This window comes from Lycorma delicatula, chromosome 4, assembly GCF_047948215.1.
Source record: "Lycorma delicatula isolate Av1 chromosome 4, ASM4794821v1, whole genome shotgun sequence".
Taxonomy (NCBI): Eukaryota; Metazoa; Arthropoda; class Insecta; order Hemiptera; family Fulgoridae; genus Lycorma; species Lycorma delicatula.
The window spans coordinates 50,176,026-50,195,576 of record NC_134458.1 but is presented as its reverse complement, the minus strand read 5'-3'; the positions used below and the strand labels follow the sequence as shown (position 1 = coordinate 50,195,576).

Here is a 19,551-nt window from a genome sequence, read left to right as displayed (position 1 = left end):
TATTAAAATTTATTAGTATGCTATAGCACTTACTGTTAAGCATTCTATTTTTCTTTGTTCACTATTTACAACAATTTATTTTTAACGTTTATTATTCTCAGCTAGTACTACTTATATAATACAATAAATACTAATTATTATTCACTTGAGCAATCCATTTTTAAGGTCCAAAGCATAATATTCAGTGTAATACTCTTAGCTCTCATTCTTACCTTTCAGCAACTGCAAAAAATCTTCATTTACATTTCTGCTTTAAATATTAAATTTTTAACTCAAAATACGCAGGACAAACAATTGAAAAATGAAATAAATCCTACGGTTGTTATAGTTTACACATAGACACTGGACAGACATAAACATATTACCTCAAGCACAAGCTTTATAGAAAGGTGCCCTGCCCAAATAGAGCATTTCCTCTGTTAAGTTTAAAAATCAAATTAATACTACTAGATCCATTCTATTACACTGATACTAAAATTCATCTGTACTGCAATGCAATTCCCTACCTGTCATAAAAAAATATGAGTATTTAATTTTAACCTAGAACTTCTTGTCACAATGTTCCTTCAAATTTACCTGAAAACTTCAATGATTGGCAAAATACCAGCTAAACAATAAATAACAATTACTAACTATTCAATATGTACTGTAAAATTAAAACTTAAACTATTAAAATATTTATTAAAATAGTTAAAAATAACATTTTATCTCCAATTTATTAGAATTAAAATACAATAAATGTTTTAAATGTTTAACACATTCTTAATTCTGATATAAATTCAGAGATTAGTGGAAGTGAACCAGCTTATATGATTAGAAGTATACAAAAGAGAATGTTGATACAATCAGTTGTACTTTCATGAAAGAAATTGAAATGAATAAATTATTATTTAAAAATATTGCAGTTTAGTAAAGATTGTTCTTTTATTTTAACTCAAGATAAACTTTAGATTTAATATTAAGAATTTGTTGTAAAGATATTTAACTACAAAACTAAATTCAGGGAAAAACTAAACAACCCAGTGGAGGAACTGTAACAGAGTGGAAAAATAATAATTAAATAAATAAAAGATGGCTCCTCTTAGAAATGTATGAAATTCTGTCTGAAAGAATTACTGTAGTATTCAACCTGATTTTTCACATTAGTTGCAAAAAAATGTTATTGTTATTGTTGCTAATATGTTTATCTAACAATAACCATGAGTTTTTTACCCCAATAATGATGGCTGAATGGACTAACAAATTCTCACAGATGAAGTAGAATTTTATGGTTTTTAAAAACTAAAAATGTTCTCTAAATTTTTTGATAATGGTTTATATTTAAACTATCCTTAATTATTTAAGCTTTTAAAAGTCATTACTTTAAAAAGAGTTATGATAAATTAGTTATATAATGTGTTAAAATAAAATGGAAAAAAATAAAATTATTAATTTTAAAAGCATTGAAATCACCTAAACTAAATAATGCAAACACTTACACAAATCCGCGTACGTATTAATAGATAAAAAAATAAACATTATGGAAATTGTTTACCTGTGGAAGTCTTGCTGCTTTCATGAGCGGTGTAAGCCCAGCCCTGTCCCTAGTATTTGGATCAGCACCAAACATTAATAGTAATCTCATGAATTCTAAATCAAGAGGTGATACCAAGTTTATTTCAGCTCCAAAAAAGTATCTTTTATTAGGATCTGCACCATTTTCAAGCAACATTCTGGCAACATCAGCATGGCGATTACGAATGGCTAAACGTAGTGGTTCATCACAAAGTGTAGTACGAGGAAACGGATCATCAGTATCCTCTCTGTAGTCCACTCTAGCTCCTTGACGGAGTAGCAGAGCAACCAGTTCTGTATAACTGTAAGTAAAAACAACTGTTAAAATAGGTAGTTTATTTTTTAAATGTCTTTGTAGTTTTGTATGACATCAACATTAATAAAATAAATTTTACAATGACTTGCCTATGGCAGAACACACTGACTATAGTGTATGCTGTAGACAACTATTTTGAGCTGCTATGTTGCCAATTTTCAGTTCATCAATTAATATATTGTTCATATAATCTTATTACTATTACTGACTAAGCTATTGAAGATGTAAGAAAGTAACAGCACAGCAAGATCACCTAACATCAAAGAAAACTCTCACAAACGTGGATCTATAAACTTGACTGCTGTAACTATAAAAAGTTCTACATAAAATAAACAGGTCATACCTTTCACAATGATACAAAGGAACACCTATAAGCACTTCACTCCACCACTGAATCTACTTTAGATAATCATTTCCTTGAAACAAGTTACAGGTGATAAACTTAAACTACAGCATTACAAAGATCTTTCAAAACCTAACTCAAAAATCATCACAACATCCAATGGCATGAAAACAAACTGAATAGCTTGATTTAGACAGAAATTTACCTCAGACTCAAGTAATTTTTTTTACTTTCACCTTAAATTAAGGTATTCTGTAGTCATTTGAAAAAAACTTTTCTATATTTTTAATATAAGTCATGGATTCCAAATTAAAAAATGTTTACCATTATTATACTAAATGAATAGATATGTTTCAAATCTAATTTCACTTTTGGATTATATCCTACATATGTCTTCCTGACTAAAAAAAAAATTTTCCAACATGATATTAATTGGGATCACAGTGCAACCAAGACAGCATCAGTAACTGATGAAGGGCACTGCATTTGGTTAAAGAAGTTTTGACATGTAAAACACTTCTGTTATATTACAATTTTGGTTTGATTCATCTTAACCATTTTTTTAAATATAAATATTAGAGTATGATATTAGTCTTAAGCAGTATATTTCACTGTAGATATTAATTACTTATGTAACTGTATGTAACAGTTATGCGATATTGATTAATATACTTTTCTAATTGTGAAAACATTTAGATTTAATAATTTAGCTATAGTTATAAAAAAGGTTTCTTTTAAATACTTTAAAGAATTCCACAGTGAATTTTATATTTCAATAAAAATCATAGTAGACTGATAATTATGTAAATTCAACATTGTATGGTTTTTTGGAAAAGTGTGCTACACAAAAAGATATAGTGCATTTCTACTGATTTTAGAATACTTTAAATGTCTCAAGGAATAGTATGCATTAGAAATTGAAGGGTTTGAAGTGAGGATAAAATGCCAGTAACTGAAAAGTTTAATAAACTGGTTAATTTAGATCACCAAAGTTAAACAATGTTGGATGGATTAATTCAATTCATGTTGCTGGCATTATTAATGACTAATGACTACACTAGTTGATAACACTTTAAAAAAAAAAATCATTAAGTTTCAATAAGTACATGCAAACATAACTGTTATTTTATATGCAGTATGTTTTTTGTTATAGAATTTTTGTCAATACAAATACTGATGGTAATTTATATAAGTTACAGTAGTATAGGAGTTTAATTTGAATATTATTTATAAAATAAGGCTTGTTTAAAGCAGAACTTACTAAATATTATGTGTAGACCATCTTATGCTGTTATTTATACATATTGTCATTTCATGTATGTTGGTATTATATACTATTTAATGGGATTATGGCAGAATTATGGGAGGGAAAGAGTAAGAATTATAATTAAAAGGCTATTTAAACTGCTTATTAATATACAAAAAAATGTTGGTAGCATATTTCAGTTATATATTAAGGATGCAAGCAAATCATGTTGTAGATTTATGTAGTGTATTTCATATTATTCTATGGGTTTTAATTTGTAACCTTTATAGATATAGTCAACAGGTATAGTATTTCAATGGTTTCTGCATGCATGATGTTTTATTGTAATGTGATTGTAATCTATCTTTATGATTTATATTATCTGAGTGCTTTTATGTGTTCTGAAAAGCATGCGTCCTGTCTTAGAGTCTGGTTAAAAACTAGAACAATTTCAGACTGTATGTGCTTCAAGGGTTGCATCTTTTGTGTTGTTTATGAGAACAGACCTTTTTTTACATCACTTTGCTCAAAAATTGTAGTTTTTAGTCTAATTATAAGAAAAAATTGCCCTAACCTTTGAGACACATTTGGTAAATTACTCAGTGCAAACAAATATCCTGCATATTTTTATCCATATATTCTTAATACACCTGTCCCTGATGCTGTAATTTTTTTGCTTAATGGAAAATCATTTTACCTTGAAATTCTATGACAATACATTTTACTGTATTCATAATTTTTTTTTATGGCTATAGAAATGGCAACATATTTAAAATAGCAGTCAATTTTTAAAATCCAGACAGTAATTGGCCATCATATATACCATTACAGCACGTGTTATTCCAATCAGTGCACACGATGAAATACAGAAAAAAAAAACAATATTAAAATAACTTTTTCTTAATATTTTTGTTAAATAATATTTTACCCATGCTCAGCTGAAAGATGAAGTGCTGAATAACCACATTCATCTCGAGCATTAACATCTCCACCGCGTACAAGAATAAGTCTTGCAGCTTCAGGATAACGTTGCCAAACAGCATAATGTAATGGTCTTAAACCTTGAGTCACTGGTTCATTTACCTGAAATTTTAATTATGAGATTAATTTTTTTCTTAAATAAATTTAAAATTGAACTAATTTAAAATAAAATTAATGGTTAATTATTTTTATACTTTTGTAAACAAACTTAAAATATAATTCATTACAAATAATAAACACAAGTGTTATTGTAATGCACTTATTATTCAGTTTTATAATTGTTAACTATAAGTTCATACAAGTTATTAATGTTAACAGATAATATTGATTTAATGTAATTTATAAAGGTGGCACAAAATAAAGTTGTAGTAATACTATCCAATTGAGCTACTAAAAAAAAAATGTTAAATCAAGGTAATATAACTCAAAATGATTTAAAGTCTGGATACAATAATAGATATAATTTGTGCTACCAGTTAAATGAGGAAAAACTTATAATGTTTCTATTGTTTATACACTTTACTAAGAAGAAATATACAGATTGTAATCACATTTCTGAACAGAGAGCTACTAAAATTTCATGGGCAACTATTAAATTAAAAATGTTTTACAGGTATATAAGATCTTTGAGGTGTGAACGGCTTAGTATACTCAACAGAAGCCTAATGGTTATTAAGAAGTTATATTAAGGATTTTATGAAAATTATGTTTTAGATCACTGTGGTAGGAAGTAGAGGATTTCACAGTAGATGGAAGAAGAGGGTAAATACAGAGTACAGTACAAAAACATATTAATATAGTTAGACATGAATGTAAATCACTCATACAATTTATTCTTTCTATTGACAAAAAAAAAAATAGAATATAACATGACATTCAATGCCACATCAAAGAAATATGTGAGTAATGTAGTTGTTAAGGAGTTTAGACTTAACTGTGATAAAAGAGAATGACAGATTTGGAATGTACATATTTGTTACAGTCATCATCAGTTTTGCTTTTGATTAGCTTATTAAACATATGAACAATATTTTCAGCTCTCTGCTGGATAACTGTGATGAATTCGAGTTTCTTATTTACCAGTAATTGCACTGAAACATTACAACTTGTATTCATTAACTTAGGTTAGCAGTGTTAATGTGCTTTTTTGCTGTAACATTTTTAAGATTTAACAAAATTTGTTTATGACATTTCAATTTGTCTCTAAAAGATCATGAACATGTTGTTTGCATTCAACAAAATTTAGCCTCAGATAATGATTTGTATTTAATAGACTTTGACCAGGGATTCTTTTATGATTTTTATCTATTTCTTTAAATCAATATTTAAATTGTAAATAGATTGTAAATCTATTTACAATCCTATAAATGACTGGATTGTAAAGAGTACAATGTAAATTTTTTTAATTGGAATTTAATCTTTTCATTGAAATTTGAATAGTTTGACAAGAGAATGGAGCTCACAAATCTGGAAAAAGAATTTTTGGATTGTGATTCATAAACAATTAGGTAGTTTCCAAATTTTTGGAATATATCAGACTGTGATAAAATTGGGTAAGTAGCCTGAATGATCAAGTGGTAGTATATAAATAATAATCTTATGCACTCGTATAAAAATATGCTTTTCCTACTGAGTAGAGATTGTTTATTTAGAACAGTTTTTTAAGAAATAAAATAGTCCATTAATCTGTTGATTTATACCATTTACCCCAGCTTTTCTTATAGTTATTACAATAAGCATTTGAAGTATAAGAAACATCAGTGTTGTTTACATTAAGAGAATGATGTTCACTGTACAGCCTGTGGTGAGCAAAGCGAAGGTGCCACATGTAGGTCTGGATGTTGATTAATTTCAGTGAAATTGACATGCTGATGTGCAACAAAAGGCACTGGTTAACTACTTTACTTCTTATGTTTTAGCACTCCTGGCAGGGATCTTGTTTTTCTTGAGAATGAATTAACCATTTTCAATTGTTACTTTTTTCTTACACTGAATTTCCTTCAATCATGGTTATGGTACCAAACATATAGACAGGATACATATGCATAATAATGTGTCCAGTATTCCACCAATGGGAAAGTTTGAAAAATATTCTTAGTAGTAATTTTATTTTCAGAATTTAAAAACAGATTTATTTTAATTATACAGACTTTTAACATTATGTGTAAAGTACATTTGAATACTCTTCAAGGCTGGACAAACCAATAAATAAATAAGACAAATGTCTAGGGTCTGTAATTCAGAAAAAATAAATAAATTAAAAAAGTCTGTTTTTTATCTTTAATAATATAAAAAAAAAATTATGTTATTATTTAAATAATACAAATAAATGTCATCATAATAATTGAAAAAATAATGAAATCGAATAGTGTTGTGGATTTAAGGGAAACCCACATTTTTTTTTAAATCAGATAAAAATATGAGAAGGCAGACTTTTTGTGTGTGTTTTTTAATGCCAAAAGGGGAATTTCCCAACTACCCTTCAATTTTTGTTTGAAGTTGTCCTTACAAACATTTATGTAAAAAGTTCAACATTTATTTAAGCTGAACTTATATAAATGGAGGCCCAACTTTAAATTTTGTCTAGGGCCCAGTAGAGGCTAATTCATTACTGATACTCTTGATGTATTTATGCAATTTAAAAAACATGAAATAACTTTGATAAATTAACAATTCACTGAAATAGAATAATATTAATTCATAAAAAAATATTCACATACTTAACTAGTATAAATTAATCTAATACTTTGGGAAAATCTCTTCGTTATCATTACCTTGGCTCCAGTAGCTAGTAGTATACGTATGTCATCAAGTGGGACCATCTTCACAATGCTGTCAGCTAACTGACGCTGCAGCGGATTAATTCCCGCAATTACATTATTTTGAAGTGTGGCATGCATTTTTGACCTAAAAAACATAAATACAGGATAAGATAGTGAAATCTAGTAATAATTAAAAATCAATTACTGATAAATGAATATCATCAATTATTGTGTACCGATCAAAATAAACATGTACTTAAAGTAACCAATGACTTAATTATTTAATAAGATTTAATAAATACTGAAATATAATAAATGTTTCCATATTTAAATATTTTTGAGTATATTGACTATTTTTAATTTACAGGTCAATAAATATTAATGTATAGATTGATTTCATTTTTTCTATATGTGCTAGAAGTTCCCTTGCAGAAGGAATGTGTTTGCTTATTGTCTGTAGAAGAAAACAAAACTTTTGTATAAATTTCAGGATAGTGGGAGAAATGGACATTATATAAAAAAAAAAAATGGTGATTTAAAAAGTTGTCATTGTTAGACTGACTTATCTTGAAGCAAACTCAAACATCCGGTAAAATGGGTAAAAATCAGTTACAAATCTTAATGCTTTTTGTACACAAAGTGTGAGAACTGAGCTATACCCAAAAAAATAAACATTCACCCAAAACATGCTGTTACAAGTATTTTAGTTAATTAAATTTTTTGTCAGTTATAAACATATTATATAACATAAGACAATTATAACAGTATTAAACCATTATTACTATATCAGTATTATTTATTATACCAGAAAAGATTCATATCCCATGCTTAAATAAACAAAGAAAATATTTATGTATGTTCAAGGAATATTTAGATTTTTTGTAATAAAACCTGGAATTCCTCATTAAGCATGTAATGGAGTAATATATTTTTCAAATGTTATTGTTTAATAACAGGCACACCAAATTTAAACTTGATAGGTTTTTAGTTATATCAAAGTGTTTTCAGTCACTGTCAAGATAATCAACATCAGTAGTACTCCTTCACATTACAACATAACTCTGACCTGAAATTTGGGATTTGAGCTGGTGGCTTTTGTTTCAATTTGGAGGACACATATATTTAGGCTGTGGTAGAAAGGTATATTATATTTAGAATACATCTATTCATTTAATACATCAGAATTATGTTTATGTATACTTTAAGTTAAAGTGTATAAAGACATGTCTCTTTCTCTCCCTCTCTCTCTCTCTCTTTGTGTATATATACAGAGAGAGATATATATTTGTGTGTCTGCAAAATTGAATTCAGTTTCTCTCTATGCTTCTGTCGCAATGACAAGTCTTTTGAGTCTTCTCATTACCAGTTAAAATGTATATATAAGTTCCTATTTTGATTAAAAATTCAGTGGAGATAATGAGTACCTGTGGTTTTTCTAAATATATTTAATTCTTTTGTAACTATTAAATACATGATAGACTCAAACAGGGTAGGATGTTTTGGTGTTGATATCTCATCAATTTCATGTTAACTTTTGTAAACTGATAATAAAGATAATGTCTGTCATGTTTTATTTCATTCTTCATAATATTATATATCTATCATATTTTATTAATTTCATAATGAAGGAATGTGTAGAGGGAAAAAATTGTAGAGGAAAAAAAGGCTGACGTTTATAAAACACTTAATGGAAGATGTAGGTTATAGTAATTATGTTGAGGTTAAAAGTGTAATACAGAACAGAAAGTCATAGAGGGTAACTGATGACTTAAAAACAAATTTCTTTTTAAGTAATTTCTTTTCATATTTAGACTTTTACATAAATTCAATATATATTATTGTATTTTGACTGAAATGAAGCTTTTGTTCTTGAACAAATGAAGTTTGTTCAAGATAATGAAGTTTTCATTATGTGTACAATAAGCAAAATTAAATCCGACTAATGCACTTATATTTTAAATATTAGTTACTGAATATCAGTCAGGGAAACTTTACTGTGGATTAAAAAGTCACCTGACACGATAATGTTTAATACTGGGTCAGAACATGTTTGATATGGATCGTTTGAGTAATCGCTAACATATCTGCCGATTATTTATTTTAATGTTTATTTATTTTTTCAATTGTGAAAAGAAAATTAAACAGTTATAAGGATCTGTTTGCCAGTTTAAATTTAATAGTTTACTTTTAATACAGGTATCTTCATTTATTATTTCACCTACATCGCTCTATGAGAAAAACTAATATACGCAAGCCACCTGATTATATTTAGCACAGATATAGCTCAGGAAATTAAGCTATCAATTCATTGAAAATGATTGTTAATTCATATTGATATCATTTCAATTAAGTGCATACCTTTAAAAAAAAACTTAATTTTTTTTATAATTCATTATAGTTTAAAATAGGAAATTCTAATGAAGATTTCTAAGTTGTTTACCATTCCAAAGTTCAACATTAAAAATAAGAACGAAAAAATTAAAATATGAACAGTGCTATTCCAATAAAGTAGTTATTTCAGTTCATCTCTTACAAAGGCTTATATTAATATGAAGTTTGTTTTACAAGTTTCACTGCCAATATTTATTTTTAGTTATCCATTAAAGAGTGGTAGAGTTCAAACCATTAAATTACACAGGTTAAGCAAAAGAACGTTATGTAATAACATATGTTAATTTTCCCTTTCTGCTTCTAATTACTCTAATAATTACAAAACTCCTGCTAAATACAATCTTTATTAAAAATCACATGTGATGATTTTTTTTAGATGAATATGATAGAGAACATGTTACTTAACAGCCAATGCAGTTTATAATTTTTATGACAGGTTTTAATTTGTTTAAAATTATTTATTTATTTTTTTCTTTTTCTCTTTAGTCACCTGAACCACCATGAGGTATTTCTTCAGAGGATGAATGAGGATGATATGTATGAATGTAAATGAAGTCTAGTCTTGTACAGTCTCAGGTCGACCATTCCTGAGATGCGTGTTTAGTTGAAACCCAACCACCAAAGAACACCAGTATCCACTATCTAGTATTAAAATTCGTATAAAAGTAACTGTCTTTACTAGGATTTGAACCTTCAAACTCTTGACTTCAAAATCAGCTGATTTGCTATGACGAGTTCACCCCTAGGCTAACCTGGTGGGTTGTTTAAAATTATTAATTATTAAATAGCTCACTTCCAAAATACTGAAACACTTTCTTTGAAAGGATCTTTTGGAGATAATTTAAAGCACAGTTACTGGTATTGCTGTTATTAATAACATTAATATACAAAATTGTCATTCAAACAACAATTATGAATTTGATAACTTTTTGTTAAATTTCATCAATATTCCAGTTCAGTCTGTCACAAAATTTATTTTTTAATGTTTTATAATTTTACTACCTAGGAAGAAGACATATATATTCACATTATTATAAAATATAATAAGTGCAGTATTTTAATAAACTAAATGAACTTTTTTTTAAACTACTCTATTAACAAAAATTGTGTTCCAAATTATTGATAGTTTTTTTTTCTGTGTACATTAGATTTAAAATGACTTCTAATATAGTATATTAAATTTTATGTATTACTGAACTTATATTTTTTGTATTATACCAAACTTTGTTTTCCTTGAACTGTTTTAATTATAAGAAAACATGCTAATAATGGAATATATGTCGAATTATCAGGTGGGTGGTGGTTTTGTGTTATCTTAACATATTTTCAGAAAATTAAATGACTGTTATAGTATATGACAATGTTTAACAATAATTTAAAAAAAACTTGGGGCTTAATGATTTGGCAAATCTGGGATTCTGGAGACCGACTTCGACATCAGTCGAAAGAATAAACTAATAAGTATTAACGGCATACTAAATATGCTAATAAGTTTTAAAAAAATTTGAAATTACAACATTACCAATGCTGATGAAAAAAATACAGCAAAACCTTTTTGACAGGCCAGAGACTGGAAAAAATCTATGTGATAATTGATGGATTTTATTTTATTTCCAGCTTGGTCTAGTTAATTTCCATCTCATAATTTGCAACAGTAATTTTCTTATGCGATGTGGAAAGTATTACAAAGTAGTGAACTGATAAAAATGAATGCAGAGGCATCCATTGATGTACTGGGGGAGCCCCAGTACATCAGAAAAATTAGATTAATCAAAAATTCTAATTAAAACAGCTAATAACTGTTGAAAATGTAGATAGAGCAATTAGATAATAGTTGATTAAGTTTATAAATATAATTCAGTATACCCTTTCCTTTAAATAATCTATTAGAATATAAACAACAATCTGGAAATTCGGATAATCCGTTTCCTCAAAACAGCGATTGTCTTAATTAAACAATGTATTTTTACTGAAATTTATTATAATAAAAAATTTCAGAGTAAAACACGTAGTTCAAAAATCATGTCAGAAATAAACCCGCAAAGTTTATCCCAGTTAGATCAAACTGTCAAACTAGTTAAGTTATCTCGATAACAACAGACTTAGCTAAAATGCTGTGCTGAGTCGAGTTGAAGCTTAAGTCTCTCTCCGCACATTCAGGTATATTTGAATATAAATTAAACTAGGCCGGATCATTTACAAGTAGATCGTAAGGGCTGCCAATTTTTGTCATTTTACAAAAAAATTTGAGAAGCTTAGGATAGTGGGCGGAGAGTAGGTGAATGTTGGGTGGATTTTTGAGTGGAGGGTGGGTGGAATCCCTTAACAAATTTAAGATAATATTAATTGCAAGCGTTAATTATGAAGAGAATATAAAGCTCCGTAGTCAAGCTCGTGAAGTAGTTAATAATATATACGATTTATTGAAGAAATAAGCTATAAAGTTAGAAAAATTAGAAGCGACAAACATATAATACGTATTCAAAAATGTGAAGAAAGAATCGCTGCAGCTTGTGGGATTTCAAGATCACATATTCAAAAACTCCAAAAAGAAATCGGGATCTTCTTAAAACTAAAACGCAGTTGTGCTCATTCAGCACACCCAGAAAATATAAACAACATTCAAAACCAGTTAGCGGATTAGACAATTTTTATCAAGGCGTTGTAAGATGAACGGTTAACGAGTTTCACGCAAAACATAATGCACTACCTACATTAAATAAATTACGCGAAGAATTTCAAAAGAGCGTTCAATTTAAAGGTTCTAAAACTACGCTAGCAGCTATCCTGAAAGAGTTAAGTTTTCATTGGTGTAAAACTGGTAATAATATGAAACTTTGGATTGAAAAAGAAGACACCCGGAGGAAAAGGATAAAATATTTCAGAAATATGACCGATTGTCGAAAAGAAAATTCTTCGACTGTTTATTTGAACGAATTGTATGTTTTAACGCCCCATTCGACGACAAAATCTTGGTCGGGTGACAGTGATACAGGAATATAAGTGCCGAATAAGTAAAGGAGTAAAGGCGATCGGTTAATCATAATCCACTCTGGAGGAGAAATGGGATTCATTCCGAACGCGATGTTAACATGGAAAATGAGTTTAAAAAGCGGTGACTGTGTCGACAACGTCAACAACAACAATTTCATGAAGTGGGCATCTGAAAAACTGATTCCTGGTCTCCCCTCCAGGCAGTGGTTGTTATCGGTAATGCGCCATACCACAGTTCACTTCTAGAGAAGCCTTCGAATTCAAACGACAGGAAAAGTGGCATGATTAATTGGTTAGAAAAGAACAATATTCAATTTAATAAAGCAATGTTAAAACCACACTTTTATGACATAATTAAATCGCATAGAAATTAAAAAATAAAGTACCATTTTGATGAACTATTAACAAAAAAAACACAGTTCTGCGACTTCCACCTTACCACCCCGATTTAAATCTGATCGAGATGGTATGGTCGGCTCTGAAAAGATATGTTGGTAGTAAAAACACAAAATTTTTAACGTCAGATATTAAAAGAATGAATGAAATGAAATAGGATGATTGGAAACCATATTGCGAATATGTAAAAAAAAAAAACAGTTGAAACTGAGTGTAAGATGGAACCGCTAATCGACTAAATGACGGATAAATTTATCATACGTCTAGACTGCGGTAATGAAAGTGACTATTCTGATGAAGACAGATGAGATGGTGAACTTACACAGGAACTGACATATAATGCAAATTTCAAGTAAGTGTTAATAATAATAACAGTACAATCAACAATGAAAACAATCGTACAAAAAAGAGTTTGAAAATTCGAAATAATAAAGAGTTCTAAATATTGTACAATAATAATTGTACAGAGTGGCGCAGGAAAATGATCCAACATTTGTTTTGGCAATTATTATTTAGGTTATTAATGAGTTTTATGTTGGCAAAAGTGACAGCAGTTCATGAATATTAGTTTCTTTTCTTTCCGAATGCGTTGTTTGTGTATCGTTCCAAGATGGCTGACAAAGGAAGACTGACTGTTGAACAGCGCGTAAAAACTGTGTTGTTTTTTGATGAAAAGAAAAGCGTGGTGCTTACATAAAGACAATTTCTTGCACATTTCCAAACTCGGTGGTCGCCCTCATGTAAAACAATACGTAGAGTTTACGAAAAATTTAATAGTGACGGTTCAGTGTTTGAGAGTAAGCGCGAACGGCCGGCCGATGTTCGTTCTCCACAGAATGTCGAAGCTGTCAGAGCAGCGTTGCTGAGGAGTCCGGGCAAATCAACAAGAAAAGCAGCAACACAGCTTGGGATTTCTAGGCGATCTGTGTAGCGAATTTTAAAAAGCGATTTGCATTTGTATCCGTACAAAATAACAGTGTTGCCTAAATTAATGGTTGACAATTGTTGTCAACCGTTAATTCTTTGATGATTGTCATCAAAGAATGGCCTTCGCTGAACGGGCTGTGAACCAAGACGTATTGTTGAACAATGTTTGGTTTTCAGACGAGGCACATTTTCACCTAGATGGGGTTCTTAATAAACAAACTGTTCGTTTTTGGGCTTCCGAAAATCTACACGTACTTTGGTGAAAAGGTGTATCACGCTCCATAAATTACGGTACGGGCCGTTATCTCAAGTCACGGGGTAATAGGGTCATTTTTTTGAACAGATAGTGAACAGTGAACGTTATCTAAACGTACCGCGTAATAATTCTGTTCCTCAGATTTTTGTAAAAGGGTTTCGATTAGAAAACGAGTGGTTCATGTAGGATGGAGCCAGATCGCATACAGTTAATGTTTGTTTTAGGGGTTCTGCATGAAAATTTTAACGCAAATGTCATTTCAAACCGATTTCCTAATCGTTTTGCGTGTGGACAGAACTGGCCCCCGAGCAGTTCTGATTTGAATCCGTGTGATTATTTTCTTTGGGGATTTCTAAAAGAAAAGATTTTCCCTAAATATCCTCGTACAGTGATACAACTGCGAGTGCTGATCATCGAGGCGTGCAACGAGATAACCGAAGATATTTGTCGTTGAGTTATTAACAACGTAGGAGTTCGTGTTGAAGAAGTTGCTAGACGTGATGGTGGTCATATTGATGTGATAAGCAGAACATAATCTCCAGGTATATAATAAATACGTTTTATTTTACTTTTCTGTATTACGATTCAAATAAATATCCTTTAACAAAACCATATGTTGGATCATTTCATGCGCCACTCTGTACATCTAATTTAATGTAGTTACGGATACAATATACATCAAACACTATTTAAGATTTTTTTAGTTTAAAACTACACCTATATTAAAATTCTTGGTTTCGCAATTTTTTATTTATTGAATTATTAATACTAATTCCGTAGTAATGAATTACAAGTAATAAAACATGAAAACGGTGATAAATTAAACGCGCATAAATGAAAGTACAACGATTATTATTGTTGTCCTATTAGATGGGTGTAAATGTTTTCAGGTTCAGTAGTAATGCAGTCTCGACCTTCTCTAACACAAGCTTTTATTGTCATTGTACGCACTATAATTAAATATATATAAAGAGTCAAGAAATAATAATAAATTCTCTAATTAACTCTATATTTTTTTTAGTGTTAAAAATATATAACCGTTTCAAAAATATTTAAAAATAAATCGGAAATCTTGATGTAACAGTTTCAGTAGATATAAATATGCGATTTATATCTCAGGGTTAAGATTTTAAGGAAATGCTTTCCGCCAGTAAGACAATTACGATAAAATAATTTAAATATCTATGAGATACGAAAGAAAATAATATTAACACGTGCTGTAATGCAAATAAGACTGTACCCGATTTCATAAATAGCTACAACAAGCCGAGAAGTGTTTCGCCGCGTCCAAGTTAAGTGGGTCGAGATATAACATAAATGCGACGATGTTATGTCACTTCGCGAATTAGTAAGAATTAACAATAATAAAAATCTAGATAAATATGAGGGTTAATATTTAATATAATAAAGTACATAAAATGCTGTTCATAACTCGGTACTATTTATTTTAACATGTCTTAACATCTATTTATTAATAATCTTACATGAATCGATTATTGAATAAATTAGGTACAGAGCTTGGAAATTAATATTTAGTTTAAAAGGTAAAAATAATTTTGATTTCCTGTAGGTGACATTTTTAATATAAGATCATGTAACAAGAAAGAAATGTTTAGCGAAAGTATTTTTAAATAATTTAATTATCTTTTCCTCCCACACCAGTCGCTTTTACCGTACAATAAATGATAAAGATATATTGGCAAAGAACTAAAGTTGGCGGTGGTTAAGTCGATACAGCGATCAGAATTTTCCTAATTTTGTCATCACTGAAAATAATTTTCTTTAAGATTTAAGGAATAAAAAACGTAATTTTGTTTTTAAAGAAATAGTTGGAACTTCTAGATAATCTACTCGTCTCGATGTGAGTTCTCAACTTGTTGACATCCAAAATTTTCTTCGATTACTTTTATACCGGAGCTACAAAAAAGTGCAAAAAACTTTTTCATTTATATATTTTGAAGGAGGAAAAAAAATTATATGTAAAAAATAATTAAGTACAAATCTTAATTTCGTTTCTTGAATTACAGCTGCTACATAAAATTAACTTTTTTTCTTGAAAAATTTGATTTATAATTAATCTTATAAACTTGATTTAAAATTAATTTTTCACAGTACCGATTAAAAAAATTGTTATAATATACTGTTGATATAAATAACGACATTGATAAGTAAAAAAAGATCCGTTTTATATAAAATTTGACTGGCAATTAAATTTTATAAAATACCTTCCGGACAGGGGTGATACATTAATGGAAAGGATAAGTCTGATTTTCTTTAGAGCTATATATTTTTTAAGACTCTTAATATAAAGGATAAATAACTACCAACAATTTTATAAGTTCCAAAGATTAAATAGTTCAAATTAAGAAAAATTGCACATTAAATTTACTCCCGTCTCGCTGAAGAAATATTAGCAAATTGGGAAATGGATATTTTATGGTGAAATAGTATTGCAAAATAAACTGCAGTGTCTATTGCCAAGATTCAGTAATAGCCTATACATATAATTTTCATACTTAAAAGAAATTTCCCGCTTGCTAGACTAAAATAAACTCAAATAGCCTCTTTATATTACACGACGTATTACAAGCCGGTAAGTTAAATTCTTGTAGTGTATAGGCGTTTCGTTTCCACGTTCTTGTAAATTAATGGAATCTATTATTTATTTTATTTTAGTTCCTGATCGAATAAAATTAGTAGTCGGTCGGGTAACATTAGGACCGGCTTCTCAAAAACGTGACTGGTAAGCTGGATCATCAAATCCAGTAGGAAATAATTTTTAAATTATCTTTATTCTAAAATAATGGATAACAATTGAAGAAATTTTAATTAATTTTATTTTACACGAACAATCTTTAATTTAAAATGATGATTAAGGAGCTAAAAATCTTCTTTGACTGGCATTTCTTTACTTACGTTGGTTACCACCAGAGAAATGTTTCCCTGATGTCAAAAATCTTATTTTCGATACCGTCTCGCATAAGATATGGGCAAAATTTTAACCGGCATTCCACCTATTTTCCCCTCTTACATTAATATTAATAAACGTATCAATTCTACCGGTAATTTTAATTAAAATTCACTTATTTAACAATTTATATACATTTTGTTCTCTTGTATAGATAGTATTTCTTGTATAAATTTTCCTTCCTTTAGATCGGTTTTTTCTGTAAATAATTGCTATTTCATTAATATAAACTTATTAATACATAATACAGAGTGAGCAACATTAAATCGAACCCATAATGAAACCGCTGTCTAACAGTATCTATGAAAGACTCTCACACAACTAGCGCGACTAGTGGAGGTATATGTTACTACTGATTGTTGCTGCCGTTTGTCAGGTGGTCACGTGTCAGGGCAGTATTCGTTTTGTTGCACTACATTATTGCGAGTGAAGTTGTGTTTGTGTTCACAAGAGTCCAAGAGAGGAAAAAAAAGAGGCAAAAATCCAAGAGAGGATAGCTATAGTTGAGGCTTATATTCGTTCTGGATCGTTTGAAGAATCACGTTAAGTATTCGTTGAAAATTTCCGAATGCCTTTATCCCAGCGAAGAGTAGCATACACGATTTAGTTAAAAAATGGCGTACAACAGGTTCGGTTTCAAATGCAAAACGAAATAGGCAACCTTCCGTTAGGACTCCACAGGCCACGGCCGATATTAAAAGAATTACTGCCAGTCCGAAAAAATCACTACGCAAGTTATCCCAAAAATCTGGTCTTAAATACCATGTTGTAAAATTCTTCGTGAATTAAAATTGAAACCATATTGCGTTACAAATGTGCAACAACTGAAGGCGACAGACAAACCGAAACGACTTGATTATTACAACTGGCTTTTCGAAAACATTGTTGGACAAATAGACCCGATCTCATATTTCATGTCAGACGAGGTATGGTCTTATAAACCCGGCTATGTTAATTTGCAGAACGTAAAGTGAAGGTGAACATTCTACGAGAAATCAACGTAATTGATAACAACGTTTTGCGTCAGACTATTCTCATTATGAACAGTCGTGCACAAAAGTTCATCGATGCCCAGAGTGGTAATTTCGAACATCTTTTGTAACAATAAGGTAAATAAATGCAATATTTAAATTACGTTTTATATTTATAATTCATAAAATATCATTCCAAGATAACCCACCGATTCTGCAGCGGTTACGTTATGGGTTCGGTTTTATGTTGCTTGTTCTGTATTAGGCTGTGGGAATACCGAAGAATCGATAGAGAAGTTTTTGGTGAAAGAAGAATTATTGCCATATACTTGCAAGCGAGCAACAACCACGTTTTAAAGGATGCCATTACACTAACACATTACGAGTTGATAACTAGGTTGAAAGCGGTCCGTTTCTGATAGCGACTGTAATATGTGATATTTATTGTAGATATGAGGAACTTATATATATATATCGATTTTTTATGACTTCCAGCTTAATGTAAGAAATGAATTTGCGGTTACCCGGTTGGATGTTCATTCGTTTTTAGTAAAACGCCGGCAGATGCAACAGCTCGTCATCGAAGTAAATAAAATCTGTTTACGAGTTGCGTAAACAGATGGGACGGAGTCCTTCGCAATTTTTGGCGGGTTGTGTAAGTAAACAAACAGATAATCATCGTAGAAGTTCCTGACCGTTCGGTAAAAACACTTTTGAGCATTATAAAAGTTATAATCAAGTCCGGCTCAGTAATTATAACCACACCAGACATGAAAATCCGAGTTGGCCGATTTTATCCAATAAAATTTTACTTCATTCGATCGATTTTGGAAACAATTACCTCGAATATTTATTAAAAATTTGTTCGGCCATTCGAAAGTTGCATTATTTAATATTATTTAATATTTTGCAATAAACATTTTTCTGTTTAAGAGAATTTAATAAAAATACAACTGAAATATCTTTTTCTCAAATAAATTATAATAATGTCCTGTATGTATTGTATGTAAATACACCTACCTAATAATACACAAATTTTGTTTGCAAGAGTATGTGTACATTAGTTAACTATTTCAATAAAGCTCAACAATCAACTTTAAATGTCTTCTTTTAAAATAGAAAAGAAAAAAAATCGAATGTTCTCTTTTAAATATATACATGTATATATGTAAATGAACAATTAAATCGAGGTATAAACTATAAATATCTTTCCATGGAGTAGTATTTTGGAAGGAGAAAAAAGTCGGTTCGTCAGTAGCATCTGTCTCTTCTTCCTGGACCAGAGCCTGCGGCAATTTGCCATGTCGCTGACCCCGCAATAGAACGTAAGCAAGCACATGGGTGGTGGGAAAACCCGAAAAAGTAATGTACTACTAAGTTGTATAAATTTTTCTTTTAAATTCTTTGCCAAAAATATTTTATAGAAACACTAACCAGAATCTTCGC

The 19,551-nt window shown here is 29.6% G+C and overlaps 1 protein-coding gene across 3 annotated transcripts in view; it reads right to left on the bottom strand.

Annotated features, from left to right (window-relative positions):
* Positions 1–19,551, bottom strand: part of LOC142323376 (ankyrin repeat and SOCS box protein 16-like) — a 44,654-nt gene that overhangs the window by 16,181 nt on the left and 8,922 nt on the right. For all 3 annotated transcript variants that reach the window (XM_075362927.1, XM_075362926.1, XM_075362928.1), the window contains exons 2-4: positions 7,215–7,347; positions 4,388–4,542; positions 1,535–1,856 (exon numbers count right to left, since the gene is read on the bottom strand). In XM_075362927.1, the coding sequence (XP_075219042.1) occupies positions 1,535–1,856; positions 4,388–4,542; positions 7,215–7,340 (603 nt within the window). In that variant the 5' untranslated portion in view covers positions 7,341–7,347. The remainder of the gene's footprint in view (positions 1–1,534; positions 1,857–4,387; positions 4,543–7,214; positions 7,348–19,551) is intronic.